Raw genomic sequence first — 16220 nt, 5'->3', positions numbered from 1 at the left:
AATATTCTATGCTACACATTATCAGTTCTAATTAGTACTTCCTTGGCTGAATAGATTAGAAAATTTCTGCCTAAGGGGCAGCTCGTGTAATTAGCAATAACTGCCAATCCACACGAATCGCGGAAAGACAATACAAGCCGGCAAAAAAGGCAATATTATCCAGTTGCCAACGAGCTAAAGCACGTGCAGAATTCGAGGCAACATCGTATGTTTAAAAAGAGCACGTTACAAATGCGTAAAGTGTATGGTCTCACCTTGGCTGTTTTTCAACCCGTCACGTAACGTTTTTGTAACGATTTTAGTGTTTCACGTCCAATATTTGGGAGGCTATCACGGACACCTTAACATTGCAAAAGTAAGCTCGTTTTTATTTAGCTTTCCCGTTGGTGCGCTCATCTATTCTAAGACGTCGCTTTTCTCTAAAGCTCGATTGAAAATAATGGCAAATTATAAATGAATAAAAAATGAGCAAATCCTGACCTGCTTTATTGTTAAGATTCATCCGGTCTAATTAATTCTGCATTTATAGACAAAACTAGCTAACTAAAATATATAATATATATATACAAGCTACAGCTATTCCCTCGATTGAACAAATTTCATTAAGTCACTGCATTAACTTATAATTTAAAAGCGCGCCTGAATCAGCTTGATTGTTTGTTGCTGACTTCAATCTATCGTTGGAAAAATATAAATATATCTCTATTACTGGTTATTTTTTAATGATTTTAACATCGTCAGCACTTGGACTTAGTCTCACCGATCGATCTTGCTTACTTTAAATGCACGCCCTTAAGGGTCTTCCCTGCGTAAGATATGCCAAAATCGGGCTACTTTCAGCGTACGACCTCTCAGAGTTGAACTATTCATTGTTCGTAATGGCAGTTACAGCAGAGTGTTTCCTGCCCTCGTGCCACATCCAGTAAACACATCAGTCGTTTACTCCTTGAATTTACGTTTGTTTTCTTGTTTATTTTAGCAAAAAAAAAAATAAGTTTCACAAAAACGGAACGGGCACGAGAAGACTGAGTGCAAAACTCTCGGAATAAAAGAGCTTGCGCATAGTTTGAAGATGTCGAAGTAACCCAGTCTTCTGCGTAACAGACTGCAATAGAATATGGCCAGCGTAAGAAGACTAACTTTATAGGTCATCAGCGCCCATGTTCACCAGCGATGAACTCAGCGTCGAAGCGAATTGTTGATTTGCACGAAAGCTGCTGCACGAAATTAGGAGAAGGAAGACGAGAGCCTTCGTCCTAAACGGCTTGAGGCAAAGGGCACGCTGTACGAGTCTCTCCCACGATTTAAGTCGACATCCACGTTCGGGCGTAATGCTCGATGTGGTCGTTTTGATTTTTCTGGCCTCTCTCCTTCTATACGCACAGTTCCCGTCTCCGCTAGCTATTTTCCTGCCATTCCCCGCGTGAGTCCCAACCGAAAAATCTTTTCCTTTGGCTAGTGACGCTTCCGGAGTTCCTCATTTACTTACTTACATTCCATTGTGCGGTCGAAAAGAGCAATTTAGCAGAAGACAAAGGTCGGAGTGTAAATTTTCCGTGGGTTCCTTGATTTCAATAGTTACAGTGTGCTGTCGTAGGAAAAAAAAACAAACTTCTATTAAACGAAGAGATCCCAACGATTTCAAGACATAGTCAAGCTAACGTGTTAAGACGGATGGCAGATACTACGCGCAGCGGAAGTGGATGATAGCAAGAGGATCAACAAAGCAGAAGTGAAATAAATAAGTTGGACAATAACAGGTAACTTGTTTGGAACCATATAATACTATTGTTGCGCTCATGAAATATCCTTAGCCATAAATGTAGTTTGTTTGAACTTCGTAACTTTTACTAGCGAATGGGTAGTTGTGCGGTGAAGGCTCGTACTTTTTTTGTTTTTGTGTGTAATTCAACTCAAGTCACAGAGAGAAGACTGCCCGCCTAGGTTTCATTGTATTCAGGCTGGTTCTAAGCCAAAACAATGATTTTGCGTATAGAGTTACGTCTAACCTTTAGTTTAAGTAATCGGTACTGATGATAATGGTTTCAGTTTTAATGCATATTGTTAATTATTATTGCCAAAATTTGTTGATTGGCTCACTGAAAAAGGTACGTTTTGCTCACTGAAGAATTAACGTTGCAGCTTAGAACGTAAAGGTTTTCCCCTGACTAAAAGCTTCTATGAAAAGCACATCTGCAGTGAGCTTATGAGAGCTCATTGAGCCTTGTGTATGGTGCAAACAGTATGATAAGGTAATGGTAGTTGCGCAGAAAATCTAAAATAAAAAAATTGAAATATATCAACTTCTGTTTTCGACTGTCGTTACGCAAGCAGCTGATATTGCGTTTTGCCTACTGGAAATTCCGCTGGAGACACTGAGAGCGGGCATGGTTGAGAAAATCTGTAGTTCAGTGTAGGAGGATCGAGTATCATATAAACGACCTTCATGTTTCCGTCTCTGACAAAGTTATTTCATACACCTATCCGTATTTGGCTAAGTAATACGTAACTATATACGTACTAGCTGCACTTTTGTCTATGACAATTTGTTGTTAAGATAAGGAAAGGGATCGGAAACCAACAACACAAATTACGATCATTTACGCATCAGTAATTAAATGATCTAGGACAAATGTTAAAAAATATTAGATACATATAACTAATTTTCCCCATTGTCAGCAACAAATCCAGTTGTTATTGTTTGATGTATCTGCGCGTTGAGAGCACCAACTGGTCGTGTCTCAGCTGTCCGAAATGGCATTATCTTTTCTAACCGCCAAAACAGGTTTCAAACTCAATCCCAAAGACAGATCTTAATTCTGGTTTTGTTGTTTCGTCGATCGTGCTGAGTTTTTTTTTTTTTTTGTATTTGGAAAAAAATCTTGAGCTTTTCAAAGACCATGGTGAGCTAGATTGGGTGTATTCCGGCATTGAGGCATCGAGTTCTGCTACAAAAAACGACTTGAGTTATCGTGGTGAGGCACCCACTACTTATTTCCTAGCAGGGCAGCTTTATGAACAGCGGTACGTAATCGTCTTAAAAGTCATTGATAATAGTTGCTAATGACAAAAGAAGTAATACTTGCTTGACACGAATTCATACTGCATAACTCTGCGAAAGGAGCGGTAAGGAAATAGGTGGTCTTTTCACCTGGATCTTGTAATTTACGCCCTTGTATTTGAGATGTTCCGACAATTTTTTCTATATATAATATAGCTCTCGAAAAATTAAATTTTTTTTGCAATAGTAGTTGACCTAGGCGTAATTGCTCGAAATTCAGGTAACCTTTCTAGACCTAATTGTTATCTAAGCTTCGTGAAAGAGATTCGACAGCACCTGCTTTAGCTGTTTACCTGTTCGTATTCCATTCCAGTATTTAGACATTCAAATTTTCCCGTAATCGCCGTTAATTCTATTATTATATTTAGCTAGACAGTAGCTTAACGTTTCGAGCCAAACGTCTGATACTGCCTTTATACATTCCACCAGACAACTGGCTCCCGCCGCGAAACGACGCGCGCTCACTGTCGGATTCGAACCCAGACCACCACGTGTACCTCAAATTTAGCATGAACACACGTTATTTACTACGCTGTTGCCAAGATCATCTATTCAGCAGCAACCTTCTACTCACCCGTTAGATATTACACATCGTTGAGCACAAGCTTTATCGAAAACAATGAGTTTATCTAGATATGCTTATTTTACGTGTTAGGCCATATATCAAAATTGCACCTGCCATTATGAACAGTCGACCCATAGTCAAGAGACGCTCAACCGTAGTATCTAACTCCAGGCAACTATTTTATACAGGTCCATTCCAACAAGCAAATTTCATAGGTCCTACTCATTAACTATTCATAAAGCAAGTCGTATTTTACGTTGCTTCCGAGTGTGTTATGTTCATTGAACTTTCGCTAAAACTTTTTTCTAGCTGGGCTGTGGGCGTGAGCTAGCCGCTAGTGAACTTTTAAAATGACATGTTATTTATCAGAAGGTAAAAGCTCTGAACTAATAGTTCAAAATTTCATTACCATTATACACGCTCTGTTTGGCGTGTACTCGACACAAACTCCGTTCCGCAGGTAGCGCTGAATGAATTCATTCTATGACTGGCTTGTTTTGGTGCTAAACTCTGGGGTTCTCACAAACAGATAAAAAAGAAGCCAGGATATAGTGATATCGACAGCCTATATCAATGACCATTACTGTCATAAATGAGCACTGATTGATAAAAATGCCCGATTGGATGCAAAAAAAAAAAAAAGAAAAGCCGTTGCGGATAGTATCTTCAAACGGCGAGTACAGATTGGAGCATTGGTGTTTTATGAAACTTTCATTATTGCAAAATTGCCTTCGATTCTATTTGACGGCCGAAGGTATGTCTACCTACAATTACGGACGAAGACGGTTTTTTTAATTCAAATTTAGAACATTATGGTTACTTTTTTTTTGGAAAAAATAGACAAGCCACCAAAATTATTTACTTATTATCCTGTTTTCACAGGAGTACCTCGAAAAATTCCGAGAAGCAATGGCGCTAATGCAATATTCTAGTGATTGACGGATCTTCAACTTTTCGAACAATCGTATTACCTTTGACTTTAGTTTTGACCTGTCTCTATGCCCGCTATCACGATAAACTAAGAAAGTTACGATAGTTGTTCTTTTTTAGTGCGGATAATTTGACGAGATCGATTGGATCGAACGGCTGAGATCTGTCCTCTGCCCATATGGACATGTCAATCATCAGTAGCGTGAATGTTTACCTTCCCCATCGACAATTATCTGAAAAAGATTTAAAATTGAAGATCTGCTAATTTCTAACTTATTATTCTAATAACTCTTGTTTTTCCGAATACTTCAATATGTTTCCGTAACGACAAAATTGTTTGATTTGCCCTGTATCGTGAATACTCCATCCGCTGCCAATGTAAGTGATCTCTACTTGGGGGATTGTAAGAGGTACGTATCTTGTATCTTTCGTTACAAAGACCAATAGCATGGCCGCGCTGATAATTATTTTACCCGGACACGTATCCCTAGACGGACGAACGTCTTTTGTTTTCCGTCGGTATTGACGCGTTCTAGGTAGTGAAGAATCACAATTTCTAATTCGTGTATTTAGCAGTTTTTATTAATGCCTAAAAACAATCCAACGGCTGATTTCCGGAAACAAATCGTGTTTTATATATATCTCAGAATGTTGAGGCCTTTGTTTGTTTTCGTTCTTCATTTTGTTAAAAACCTGTTTTTTCCTTTTTCGGCATGTTGTTATCGTTTTGTCCGTTTAGTTCTAGCTTTAAGACGAATGCACCGTTGCTCAAAACGCTCGGTGTTTTATAAGATGAAACCAATAAAAGATTATAAAAACGATTCTAAAAATAGTTGAGAAAAATAAAAACATGGGAAAAAAGTTGTAAAAAATTAAATTTTTATTAATTAGAAAATTATTGAGCGCAAAGTAATAATTAAACCATTATAAACCTAACAAATAATACTAATAGTAAGTTAAGGATGAGCATACAAGATTCAAGCCGTATTCGATTTCTTGTACCCACTGAAAACGATCAAAGGGAAAACGCAAGCAATAACCACTAGTACTTTCTGACAAACCTTCATCTGTCCTAGTGACACGACTAACTACGGTATATATACATATATATACTAATTCAAGGATTTTGGATATCTTTCATGGGTGGGCTTACTCGGAAGGACAACACGCTATGCTGAAAATGACATGCCTGGAGAAGGCCAAACTCAGCTAAAGAAAAAAAAATAAGTCTAGCTTAGCTGAATTTCAATACCACTGGGCCGAAGGGTGACAGCAGCTCATTCCGATAATATTTCGTTAACCACGATGTCCTTCTCATTTCTATTAAATCATTTTTTTTCACACGCTTAACTCATCAGAATCAATATTTCTTTGTTTAAGACACAGTTTTGAGAAGATGTGCTTCTGTAACAACTTTAAGCTTGACATTTCTCTTTTATGGATAAGTTAATAAGGAAGTCCCGCGTGAGCAACCAACGTTCGTGCTAAAAACCGATTGCCGAAGAAAAGACTATTCATTAGGCGAAGCTGCAATAATTGCCTTCTTGCTAAACCCTTTTTTATTTGTATGTCTAAAACAAATTCTTCTTTTTGGAAATTGCTTACAAAACATCCAGTATCTCTTGAATCAAATTGCGACTATAAGTAGTCCTGCTGACGCAAGTAAAATTGAATTGGTCCTTCGCAGGCCTTCCCTAGAAATTTTCTCACGCGCTACACCGTAATAAAAGTTGATGGTATGTATCGCTCATTTTAGTGACTTTTCTCAGTTCCTATTTTTTCCGTCTGTTAATTTCAGTTCTTCGTCTCTAGAAAATATACCACACTATATATTTGTTATTCATCTAAAAAAAAAAAAAGAAAAACATTTACCAGCTGAATATGAGGCACAAAGGGCCCCAGGGGCTCGGCGGTGTATAGGAAGACGGACGGAGGATTCTTAAACAATCGGACTACAGATAATAACTGGTACTCAACACAACGGCTCAGAATTGATGAGGTTGTAGCCGCTCCTAGGCTCCACGGCTGGCTAAAGCCTTCACTTGATCGACAACGAGGTCTGAAAAGAGGCAGAAAGAAACCAAGTCTAGGAATAAATGGATAAAATGGCAAAGAACCTGTGATTTCACATGGTTCGTCGACTGTTTCCAACCAAAAAAAAAAAGATAATGAACGGCGGAACTAGGGTAAATCTGGAAGAAGTTTTTTTCCTGTCCACTCTCCATCTCCCACTTTGCCTTTCGTAAACATAGCCGAGTGGGCTGTTGAGCTGTTCGGGATAGACAATAAGGTTCGACAGTGGCTTTATAGCAACAAACTATAGTGACATATGGTAGCGTGTGTACAACGTAACAACCTCTACAATGCGCCTACTAAGTTATCTACTATTGCAGAAATACAAATCAGCATACATGTTGCCCTATGTCCGTTATAGCTCACTACAGCATTAGTTGATGTACTGGCTTGTTTAGGGTTAGCTATCTAATTCTCGTTTGATTTGTAATTTTTTTTAATTGTTCTAAGTTGATAGTCAACTTGTTCATTACTATGATCTTACTGCCCATCGCCACGCCCCAGAACATAGCTCAACTGTACCTTTTTAAGCGTGCAAATACTCGAACTTTTAGCGCCCCTCGCGTTGAATGATTGCTGTGCGTAACGAACGTGGAGCCGGGTAATATTGTAGCAAAAAAAACTCCAATTTTGCTAAGTAACCCCTCTCTTTTCAAGCTGAACGAGCATGCAGGCCTTTTCTCCAGAGGAAAGTTCTCCTTTAGTGCCCGTTCGGCCCTATGCCTCATTCAATTCACCATCTCGGCCATGCGTCTTACGTCGGGTGGTCCACGTTCGCGAGCGTACTATAAACGGCCTGACAATCGGAAAAAACCAACGTCCGCTTTTGATTCAGGTCGATTTTCGAGCACTTCCAGCCGTCCTCGTTGCGGTCGTACTGTTGGTCCCTATTCAATCAGCAGCGCCTTTTCCTATCTATAGCGATTATCCTTCGTTCTTTTCAATGTTAGCTTTTTTGCTCACTTCGCCCAGAGGCGAGAATGGATGAAAGGAGATAGAGAACAAGGGCAAACGGCATAAGGCACCATGAGCGCAGTTCTGCTCTTCAGCCAGGTCTGGCAAATAAGCATAATTGCTTTAGATGTTGCATAAGTATATAATTTGTCAATCTAAATTAGTTTAGCGGGCAACAGGTGACAAAAAAAATCAAACTAGATTTGTTGGCATTTTCCGAGGGAGTTACTCGGCTGAACCTTATATTTGCGATACTAGCTTTAAGAGGAGGCTCGAGCTTGTGACTAGCCTATATATAGCAGACGCAATCGCATGATTCCATTTGATACAGAGCCTAGAAAAGTAGTGCGTGCTGTCAAAGAAAACTAAGCAAGTTAGTCGATCAACAGGCGATCTTTTGAACCGTTTTGTTTCTCCATGGACTGATTTAAAGGAGTTTTGATGTGGAGTGTTATTTAAATAACTATTATTTCAAGGGCTTCATCTACGTACATATAGATCTATCTTACTACGAATAAGACCGTTGGTATTATATGACCATCAGCATCAGCTACGTCTACGTCATAGTAATGTTATTGGCAAGTGATCAATTATCAATGGCAGACGAAGTTCTTTTTAAAGCTATATGGACACATCAATGATAAGACCTGATATCTGTGGTCGCCGTTTGAGGAGCCTTCGTCCGTTTCAGCAAATCGACCTTCGACATTTATCAGTAATACGGTTCGACGTGTGAACTTGGTCATCTTTTGCCGATAACAGATAATAAGTAGCTGAGTAACCTAGATCATCTGCTTCGTTTGCATAAGTCCGCAAAATTTGAAGTACATGTGCTAATACTTTTTGAAGGCCGAAGGCAAATTATTCGCATAGACAAGAATATTGTGTGTTCAGCAAATCCCCATTTGATTATCATTCTACCGACACATGCCCCTCCCTTTTCCCGAGATGCAGCTGTTGATTCACAATTTTAAAGGGATTAGTATATCTGGTATTTAGCAAAGCTAACTTACACTTAACGTTAATCGTCAACAGCTGTCTTTCAAAGCCCCGAATAGGCAGAGTTTGAACCCGAACGATTTGGGTACAAAATCCTTCGTCGTTCAATTGCGATCAGTGGCAATCTCTTAATTATTGTTGTGACTTGTGTTCCTTCGCAACTAATAACTTTTTATACACACTACAGAATGTGTCGTTAGCGATACTCCGAAACGATTTTGTATAGTGATCAAATTTGGGGCATTTTTAGAGCAAACATAGATCAATTTTGTCTTCTGTGCACATTTCAAGAATCGTCCATTCGGCCAACAAATTTTCATTGCTTCTAAATAAGTGATGATAAGGACTCAGATCTAGTGAAGGCAAAGGAGTGGCGCGACAAAAAATCCTCTGGTCCCTGTAGCTCTGTGGAGGTTAGAGTTGACATAAAGGAAAATTTCCTTGATCGGGTTGTTCGCTTGATGTCAGCTGGTCAGTCGGAAGTCTCTATTTACGCGAATTTGTTAGCTCATTGTATAATTGTTGTTGCTCGCGCGGTTTAAGGGGGCTTATATTCCTACCTAAATTGTGCGGTGCGTCATTCCCAACTGATCATCGGGTCCTCGTTGACTTTAAGCGAAGCCTCATCCAGCTTCGTCTGAAATTTATTCGTCACAATTATGCTACAGTAATTAACGAACAGCATTATAGTCGCAACTAGGACGACGTATGTCAAGCAAGATCGTCGATCTTGTCTTGAAAAGAAACCGACCTGCTAAAGGTATTACCTACCCATCGACTCCAATCAAGCACCCCCTGTACATTGTATGCTTTTCTATCTCGACTCTGATGAAACACATTTTTCATTCAACTTGTGCTCGTAGATCGTATCTGACGCTCTATTTACCTAGTTGAAGGGCCAGAGTCTCGTTTATTCACTGTGAATCTACTATCTTTGCCAACTGTTCTTATAGTAAAGCTCGCTCACAATAGTTATAGTTATATATATCGAACTAATATAGCTACGTTATAAATCAGCGACTATTATTTACTCGTCGGGCCAGCTCAGTATTTGGCCGTCATTAACGTAGGCCGCTGTTTAAATGGTGCAAAGGAACTTTGAAATGTTGATTATTTGGCAAGTACGAAACGATGATAATAGGCTGATCAAGCAAAGAAAAAAAACTTACTAACGGTACATGATATTTAACTTTTGCAAATCGAAAAGAGACGCAACAAATACAATCTGTCATAATATTCCGAATCTAACGTTGTTCTAAGTTGAATCTCCATGTCCTGACATCTGGATTTCTGCCTCGTGGTCTAGGAATACACGATCGAAAATTTACAAGGTGCAAATTGAAAGCCCTCGTTATTATCGAATTTTGCAACGGACTGGAGTGCTTTGTCAGGAACGTGTTGTTACTCCGTTTCAGGGCTTGCTCGAGAATCGACTAAAATCGGTCTTTAAATATATTCCCAGACACCGTTTAAATTACGACTAGGGTCTATTGACATTGAAAGATGCTGACGGCACACTCAATTGCATACGCCTACGCGTATTCGTAGACATATATTCATCCGCCAATAGAAATGTCTTGTAAGACTTCTATTTGACGCAGTCGGCAACGTAACACTTCATATGGTAAGTCTGATAGCCAGAATGACGCATACATTTGAATGACATATCAATTATAGTCATAAACATATGAATAGTTTGCAAAAAGAAAAAAAAAAAACATTTTCACTTCCACTAACGTATTCGGGCGTTTCAAAGTCCGCTACTCACATAGTAGTCCAATTCGTGACGCCCTGCAGCCTTAAACAGGACAAAAAATGAATTCAGGCTTTAAAGTAGAGTTCCGAAACTACCGACTGCGACCTTTCCCTGAAATCGAATAAAAAAAAATTCGACACATCAATGCTCAAGTTCTATCCGGTCATTTGAAGAAACATCGAAGGTGTTGCCTAATTGAGGTGGGCAACGAGGGTGGGCAAATGACTCGGGAGATTTGTAAGCTGAGACGACGTAAGCCTAAGTAACCGTTTGATATGGGTGCATAATGCTTCCAGTTGGTCTTCTTAGTGACAACTTCACGCTTTTATTCCTTTGTTTATTTATCCCTTGAGATTATGAAGATTGTGCTTCATAAAGCACAATTATACGAACAACGATCCCGACAAGGTTTACAAATCATAGTCAACACATGCGAAAACAACGGCGTGAGGTTCTTGGTCTTCCATGGTATAAGTAGCGAGATTATTTTAAGACCATTGAAATCATAATGTTTCTAACGTTCGAGATATAAACAGGTCAAGCACACGTAATACGCCTTTAAAGGAGTAAGGAATATTTTCAAAATGAATCCTTCGAGTTCGAAGCGCGAACAGCGATGTCGCTGTTCAGCATTGCTATAGACGGCTGGCTCCCAGAGTATAACACAAAGTGTGTCTACGCCCAGTTTCGAAGCTAGATCGGCTTGTGTTTATGTTCCTAGAAATATTTCCTAGTGTTTCAAGTTGTACGTCCGCGACCGATTTTAGGCCGTGCTAACAGTCTTTTTAGTAACATAACTATCTATCTCCTACTTCATTAACCTCATCAACTTTTTGACACTACTTTTCGTTTTAAAAATTATGTATATGAGTCTAATAAGTATCGCTTTCGGAACCGATATTCGATCCTCACCCGCTTTTTGGAAACAGCTTAACTATGACTTATTTAATATGGCAAAATACTAGAATGGAGTGCATCTTTTACTACTTACTAGTTATAACTTATTTACGTTTCCTTCTAATATGCTTGGGTTACGAAGTGAATAAAAACTATTATACGGGTCTAGACGGGAACTTTACGGGCACAAACGTAATAGCATACTGGTATTTTTTACGTTTTTTTTTTTTATTTTAATGAAATTTTGATGATTGTGGTAAGTAACATTCAGATTCAAATTGCATTTTCTAGAGAAAAAAAAAATGGCACCGTTCACGAAGGAGTCGTTGCTTCTGTTTGTAGTGCTTGGCGTGGCTTTTGTATCCCTAGGACGGACAGCTCAGAGTAGTCCAGATCAGCAGAACCTCACAAGAGAAAAGAAGTACCGCCGTAAGTTTTTCTCATCTAGACAAGTCATTTCTTCCCGAAAACTTTAGCAGTGTGTCTTCTTCATGACAGCATTTAATTTTGAAATTTTTATTAGCCCGCAAATTTCGTCTCATGGGCATTTCAGTTACAATGGGCAAGGATCTTTCAGGGGGCAGATGCTCGTTGCAGCTTGTCGATCCCACTCTAAATGCTGAACTGTAAAGCTAAGTTATGGGTTTAGGCAAACTTCTGCTTGACTGAAACTTTCTCAAATTATGGGTTTTTACAGACCCATGTGATGCGCTTAGCTGTGGAGCAGGCACGGAATGTGTGGTGAAATCTGACCGATCGGCGGTATGTGAATGCGTCAGGGAATGTCGCGCGGAAACTGATGACCGCAAAAAGGTAGAGACAAGAACCGTTACGATATATTAGAGCGTCCATTATGAATGCTTATTTATGAAAGTAACATGAAAGCAAGATAGCATTGTTGCCAATGCATATCGTGCATCGTTTTCAAACAGTTACTACCTAATGAGCTTAACCCCTATTTAAAAAAATATATTGACTAGCTCAGGAAGTATCCTATTGCATTCAGTTACATTACGTTTTAGTAAATTTTAGGACTACGCAAGTGGTGTACCCTCAGAAAGTCGTCAACTGATTCCTATACCTAAAAAGATGAAAACCGCAATAAAATCGTTATGGTTACTAACAAATATCGCTTTATACTCACACGAAAGAAAACTTACCGGGAAATGTACACGTTAAGCACGCCTCGACGACTGGGTGTGCTTCGATAGCTCCTCAGATCCAGTTAGTACTGCAATGTGTGCTGACTTTTTCGTATACAACCTTGTACTTTGCCGAGAGTGCATTTCTTTGTGCCCTGCGGTTTTTTTTTTTTACCTTTCTTTGTTTTTATATCGTTGGTTCGATTTCATTATCAAGACTATTTGCATTTTCTCTAACAAAAAGGTACATTTTTATTCCGGTTCTTTGTGTGAATACATTATGCTAGAGAGTCATTTGTCCTTTAGGCCTGCAGGCGTATTTTTATTCTGCGCTGTTCGTGGTAAAATTTTGCAACGAAGTTGAAGGCCCTGAGACTCAGTAAAGCGTGTAGTTCTCTGCGACCATCTTTGTTTCATGCTGTCGATCCTTCGCTTCTGTTCGAACAGGTCTGCAGTAACTACAACGTGACATTTGACAGTCTCTGTCACCTGCACCAGATGTCCTGTTTTTGTCGACAGGAAGCAGAGGGCTGCTTGAACGAGACCTATGAGCATCTTCATGTAGATTACTTCGGTAGCTGTCGAGAAATCGGAAAGTGCTCCGATAGCGAAATGGCCGACTTCCCAAGGTAGGATTTTTTCTTCTTCTAAGTTTCTTGCTCACTCTTGTCCGCTTAGGACTTAGTTATTATTTTCAAATGCCTATAGCAATAGGGAATACAGATTGCGAAATGGTGGTGATAAAGTGCTGGTCCTAATTGGCACTGGTGAAATACCAAATTTACTTTTGGGCCCCGGCAAGTAATAGAGACAGCCGTCGATTGAAAGCAGGATACAGTAACTATTCCAGAAAATGGTGTAGTCTTTAAATTAATTATTTCAGTGTGTATCAAGCGTTTGTTCGGCACACGAAGCCTGTAGACATACGAATAAAACACGTACAAAATGAATAGAACACCAATAAAGAATTGTTAAGTATATGAGATTAAACGAACTTAGATTTACTAATGAAACGCTACATACAGACGAGCATTATGGTCATACTCATTCACAATATCCACAGATATTTTTTCCTTCCCATTTTTTTCCCGCGCTCAATGCTCCAAGAGGAAATGACAGTAATCCAACTGAAAGTGTTCTATCACTTTAAGATTCATAATCTATTGGACTGCCGAAAAGTGCGTCCCTAAGTCAGGTCAGGCTGTTTCGTTAAATAGTACGGTAGTTTGTTGAGCTGGTGTCGCAGGCACAGCTAACTTGAGAAACACGGTTTGTTTCAACTGATTGGGCAGTTTATTCTAAATAATTTTAGACAATATGGCGGGCGGGCTAACAGGTTACATACGCTCAATTGATCAACTAATCGATGCTATATTGAGACAGGTATAGCATACCCGTACCATGATACTCATTGCAGTGACAATAGAACGGTGCAAATTTCACCGTAGAGCACGGTAGCATTTGCATGGTCTGGTTGACCACGAAGCCCGCTTCGTGATATAATGGCTCGACAACCTATATTAACAAATCCGATTTACCGGAACCATTCAGAACGTAATTTTGCCAGGGAACATCACTACTTTCCTCTACCAAATCCATTTCTTATCGTTATATTCCTTGTCACAGTGTTCCCTCGGTAACAACACGAAATTTGTATGAAAATGTGTATCGGTTACATACACACAGTAACTGCTATAAATGGCCAATGCGCACTTAGTCGTGTTGAAGGGCATGCTTTCCGAGTCTCAATTTTATTTCAATGTATTTCCATTGTTACTATACATTTCCAGAAGACGCTGTTCTATGCGACACACTTCGACGCCACGGTCGATGTTGCAACTGGAGCATTGCATTCGTAGCTTTTTTGAAGCCTCTGGTGCTATTATTGGGGCAGTCGCATAGTAGACGACGGTGTGCTGCCAGCATCGGTGATTGCTTATAGTCTCCGTCGTAAAGCAGCGCCATTTTACAATGTATCAATCCCTCTGTGGCACGCTCGTGTAGCCGGTGTTCACTTACTCTGGAGAACGTGTCTACGCTTACAATCCATCTTTCCCATTCTACGATCCCTTCGTTCTCTATACCAAGAGACGACATCCACATGAAATTGTGATCATCGTTGAAATACGAAGCAAAAAAGCTAAAGGATCATGAGCCGGAAAAGAGATCGTGTCATCGTCATAATAGTACTAACCAGCAAAGCGTGTCTGACAAGGTTGGTTACGTACTGAGAGCGAAAACGCGGTAGCCCTAGCGGTGCTGGTCCGTTCAGGGGCATCGTACTCGTGGCTTTTTGCTTCTGGACAGAAGGCGCGTGTTCAGGAATGGTCACAGTGGATGAGCAAGATAGTGGCAGAATTTAGAGACTGCAAGCTCCGCAAGGCAGATCCAAGACAACAGAGAGGAAATTTGCGGCTTCCGTTTTTAGATATGAGTCGAGCGCTTTTTTGGACGTAGCAGGGGCGAACATGTTTCGCTACTGTTGCTGCTACTCAGTTTCGAAGCGTTAGTCTCTTTAATGGTATCCTCGAAGCGCAGTTCTGGGCTGCGAGACGCTATTCTGTGTTGGTTAAATGACTGATTCAAGCATCTGACGGCTGTTGATTCCTTGGGTGGCTGTTGGTCCCACCATAGCCATTTCGCCAATGCTGTTGATTTCACGAAAGCTGTCAATGGCAAAAAATAAAAACGGGTCATGCCATACTTTCTCCTGATCACCCCCTCCCGCTCTCTAGTACCACTAGCTTTCGGGTCTTTGCATGCATACGTACTTATAGGAATGTCCCCGCGTCGAGCTGCTTCAATTCAATACTCTCACACAGGGCCTCACATAGAGTTTACGAAACCTAAGCAATGACGCACGCAAGATAAAACTCTACATGGTCTGTTATACAATTGCATGCTCTGCTGGGCACTTTACATGTTGTCAAGGCGATCAATGCAGTCGGCATTCGCTCGGCTGAGGTTCTTTTCGTCTCTGATTGGTTCCATCGCTGGCTAAAACACATGCATTCAGCACAAAAGCGGTAGAAATGACGTTCCCGTCATGGCACCCGCCATAGAGTATTCTGCGTAGCAGAGCTTTCAGTGTCTTGATTCTACGGTCCGATACCACGAAAACGGCAGTGAAAGTACGATCGCGATCGTTTGTTCCTTCAACCGCCCACGCATTTCCCCGTTTTGACATTATCATTTCTCGTAATAGAAGTTGTATTACGGATCCACACCCAACTCAGTATCTCCCTGTCTACTTCTGCTCTTCTTTCGTTCATTTACTTCGGCTGTACTTCAACACGATTACTGGTAATTAAAGCCATATCATGGCCGTCGTAATGGCTAGGCCGTGGGTGTAGTTCCCGAAGCCTTGTTACTGTTTCAGACACAAAATCCTAAACCCGGGTGTCAGGTCCAAACGTCTAGCACTGAAACTATTTTAATGGCTGCATTGCTTTTTGCCGCACTTTGGTTGAAAAAAATGAGGCGTTGATTATGTGTGATATCAATAAGAGCGAACTTTTGTCTAGCAGACTATAATATCGTATATTGAGTAAGCGTTTTCTCCCTTCACTTATATATATTCGGATTATCGGAGCAACGTTTACAGTCGTCTAGGGTTGTTGTAAAGAATTGAAAAAACAGGTACCGGATATTGCCTGCTATGGGAATTGTCGTGCTACGAACTTGTCCCTTTTATGAACACAGATCGGTTATGCGGTTGATAGTAACACAATTCGACTTGTGGGTCACATGGCGGGAACGAATGTGCTCAGGAAGGAGCGCTATAATACCTGCAACGACTCGTTTTGAGGAACTTTATGTTCATACAGAGTTACACCCTCAGAG

At 40.2% G+C, this 16220-nt stretch overlaps 1 protein-coding gene across 2 annotated transcripts; it reads left to right on the top strand.

Moving 5' to 3' along the window:
• Window positions 1-1307: 1307 nt before the first annotated feature.
• LOC111273811 (SPARC) lies at window positions 1308-13006 on the top strand (the record flags this gene model as incomplete). 2 transcript variants are annotated; one of them, XM_086973634.1, is given in 4 exon segments in its annotated part: window positions 1308-1760; window positions 11527-11664; window positions 11933-12048; window positions 12825-13006. In XM_086973634.1, coding segments are annotated over 3 exon segments (425 nt in total), but the record flags the coding sequence as incomplete, so codon positions are not given.
• Window positions 13007-16220: the final 3214 nt, after the last annotated feature.

Source organism: Varroa jacobsoni, unplaced genomic scaffold (genome assembly GCF_002532875.2).
Source record: "Varroa jacobsoni isolate VJ856 unplaced genomic scaffold, vjacob_1.0 scaffold_19, whole genome shotgun sequence".
NCBI classification, from domain to species: Eukaryota; Metazoa; Arthropoda; class Arachnida; order Mesostigmata; family Varroidae; genus Varroa; species Varroa jacobsoni.
This window is presented reverse-complemented; position numbering and strand designations above follow the sequence as displayed.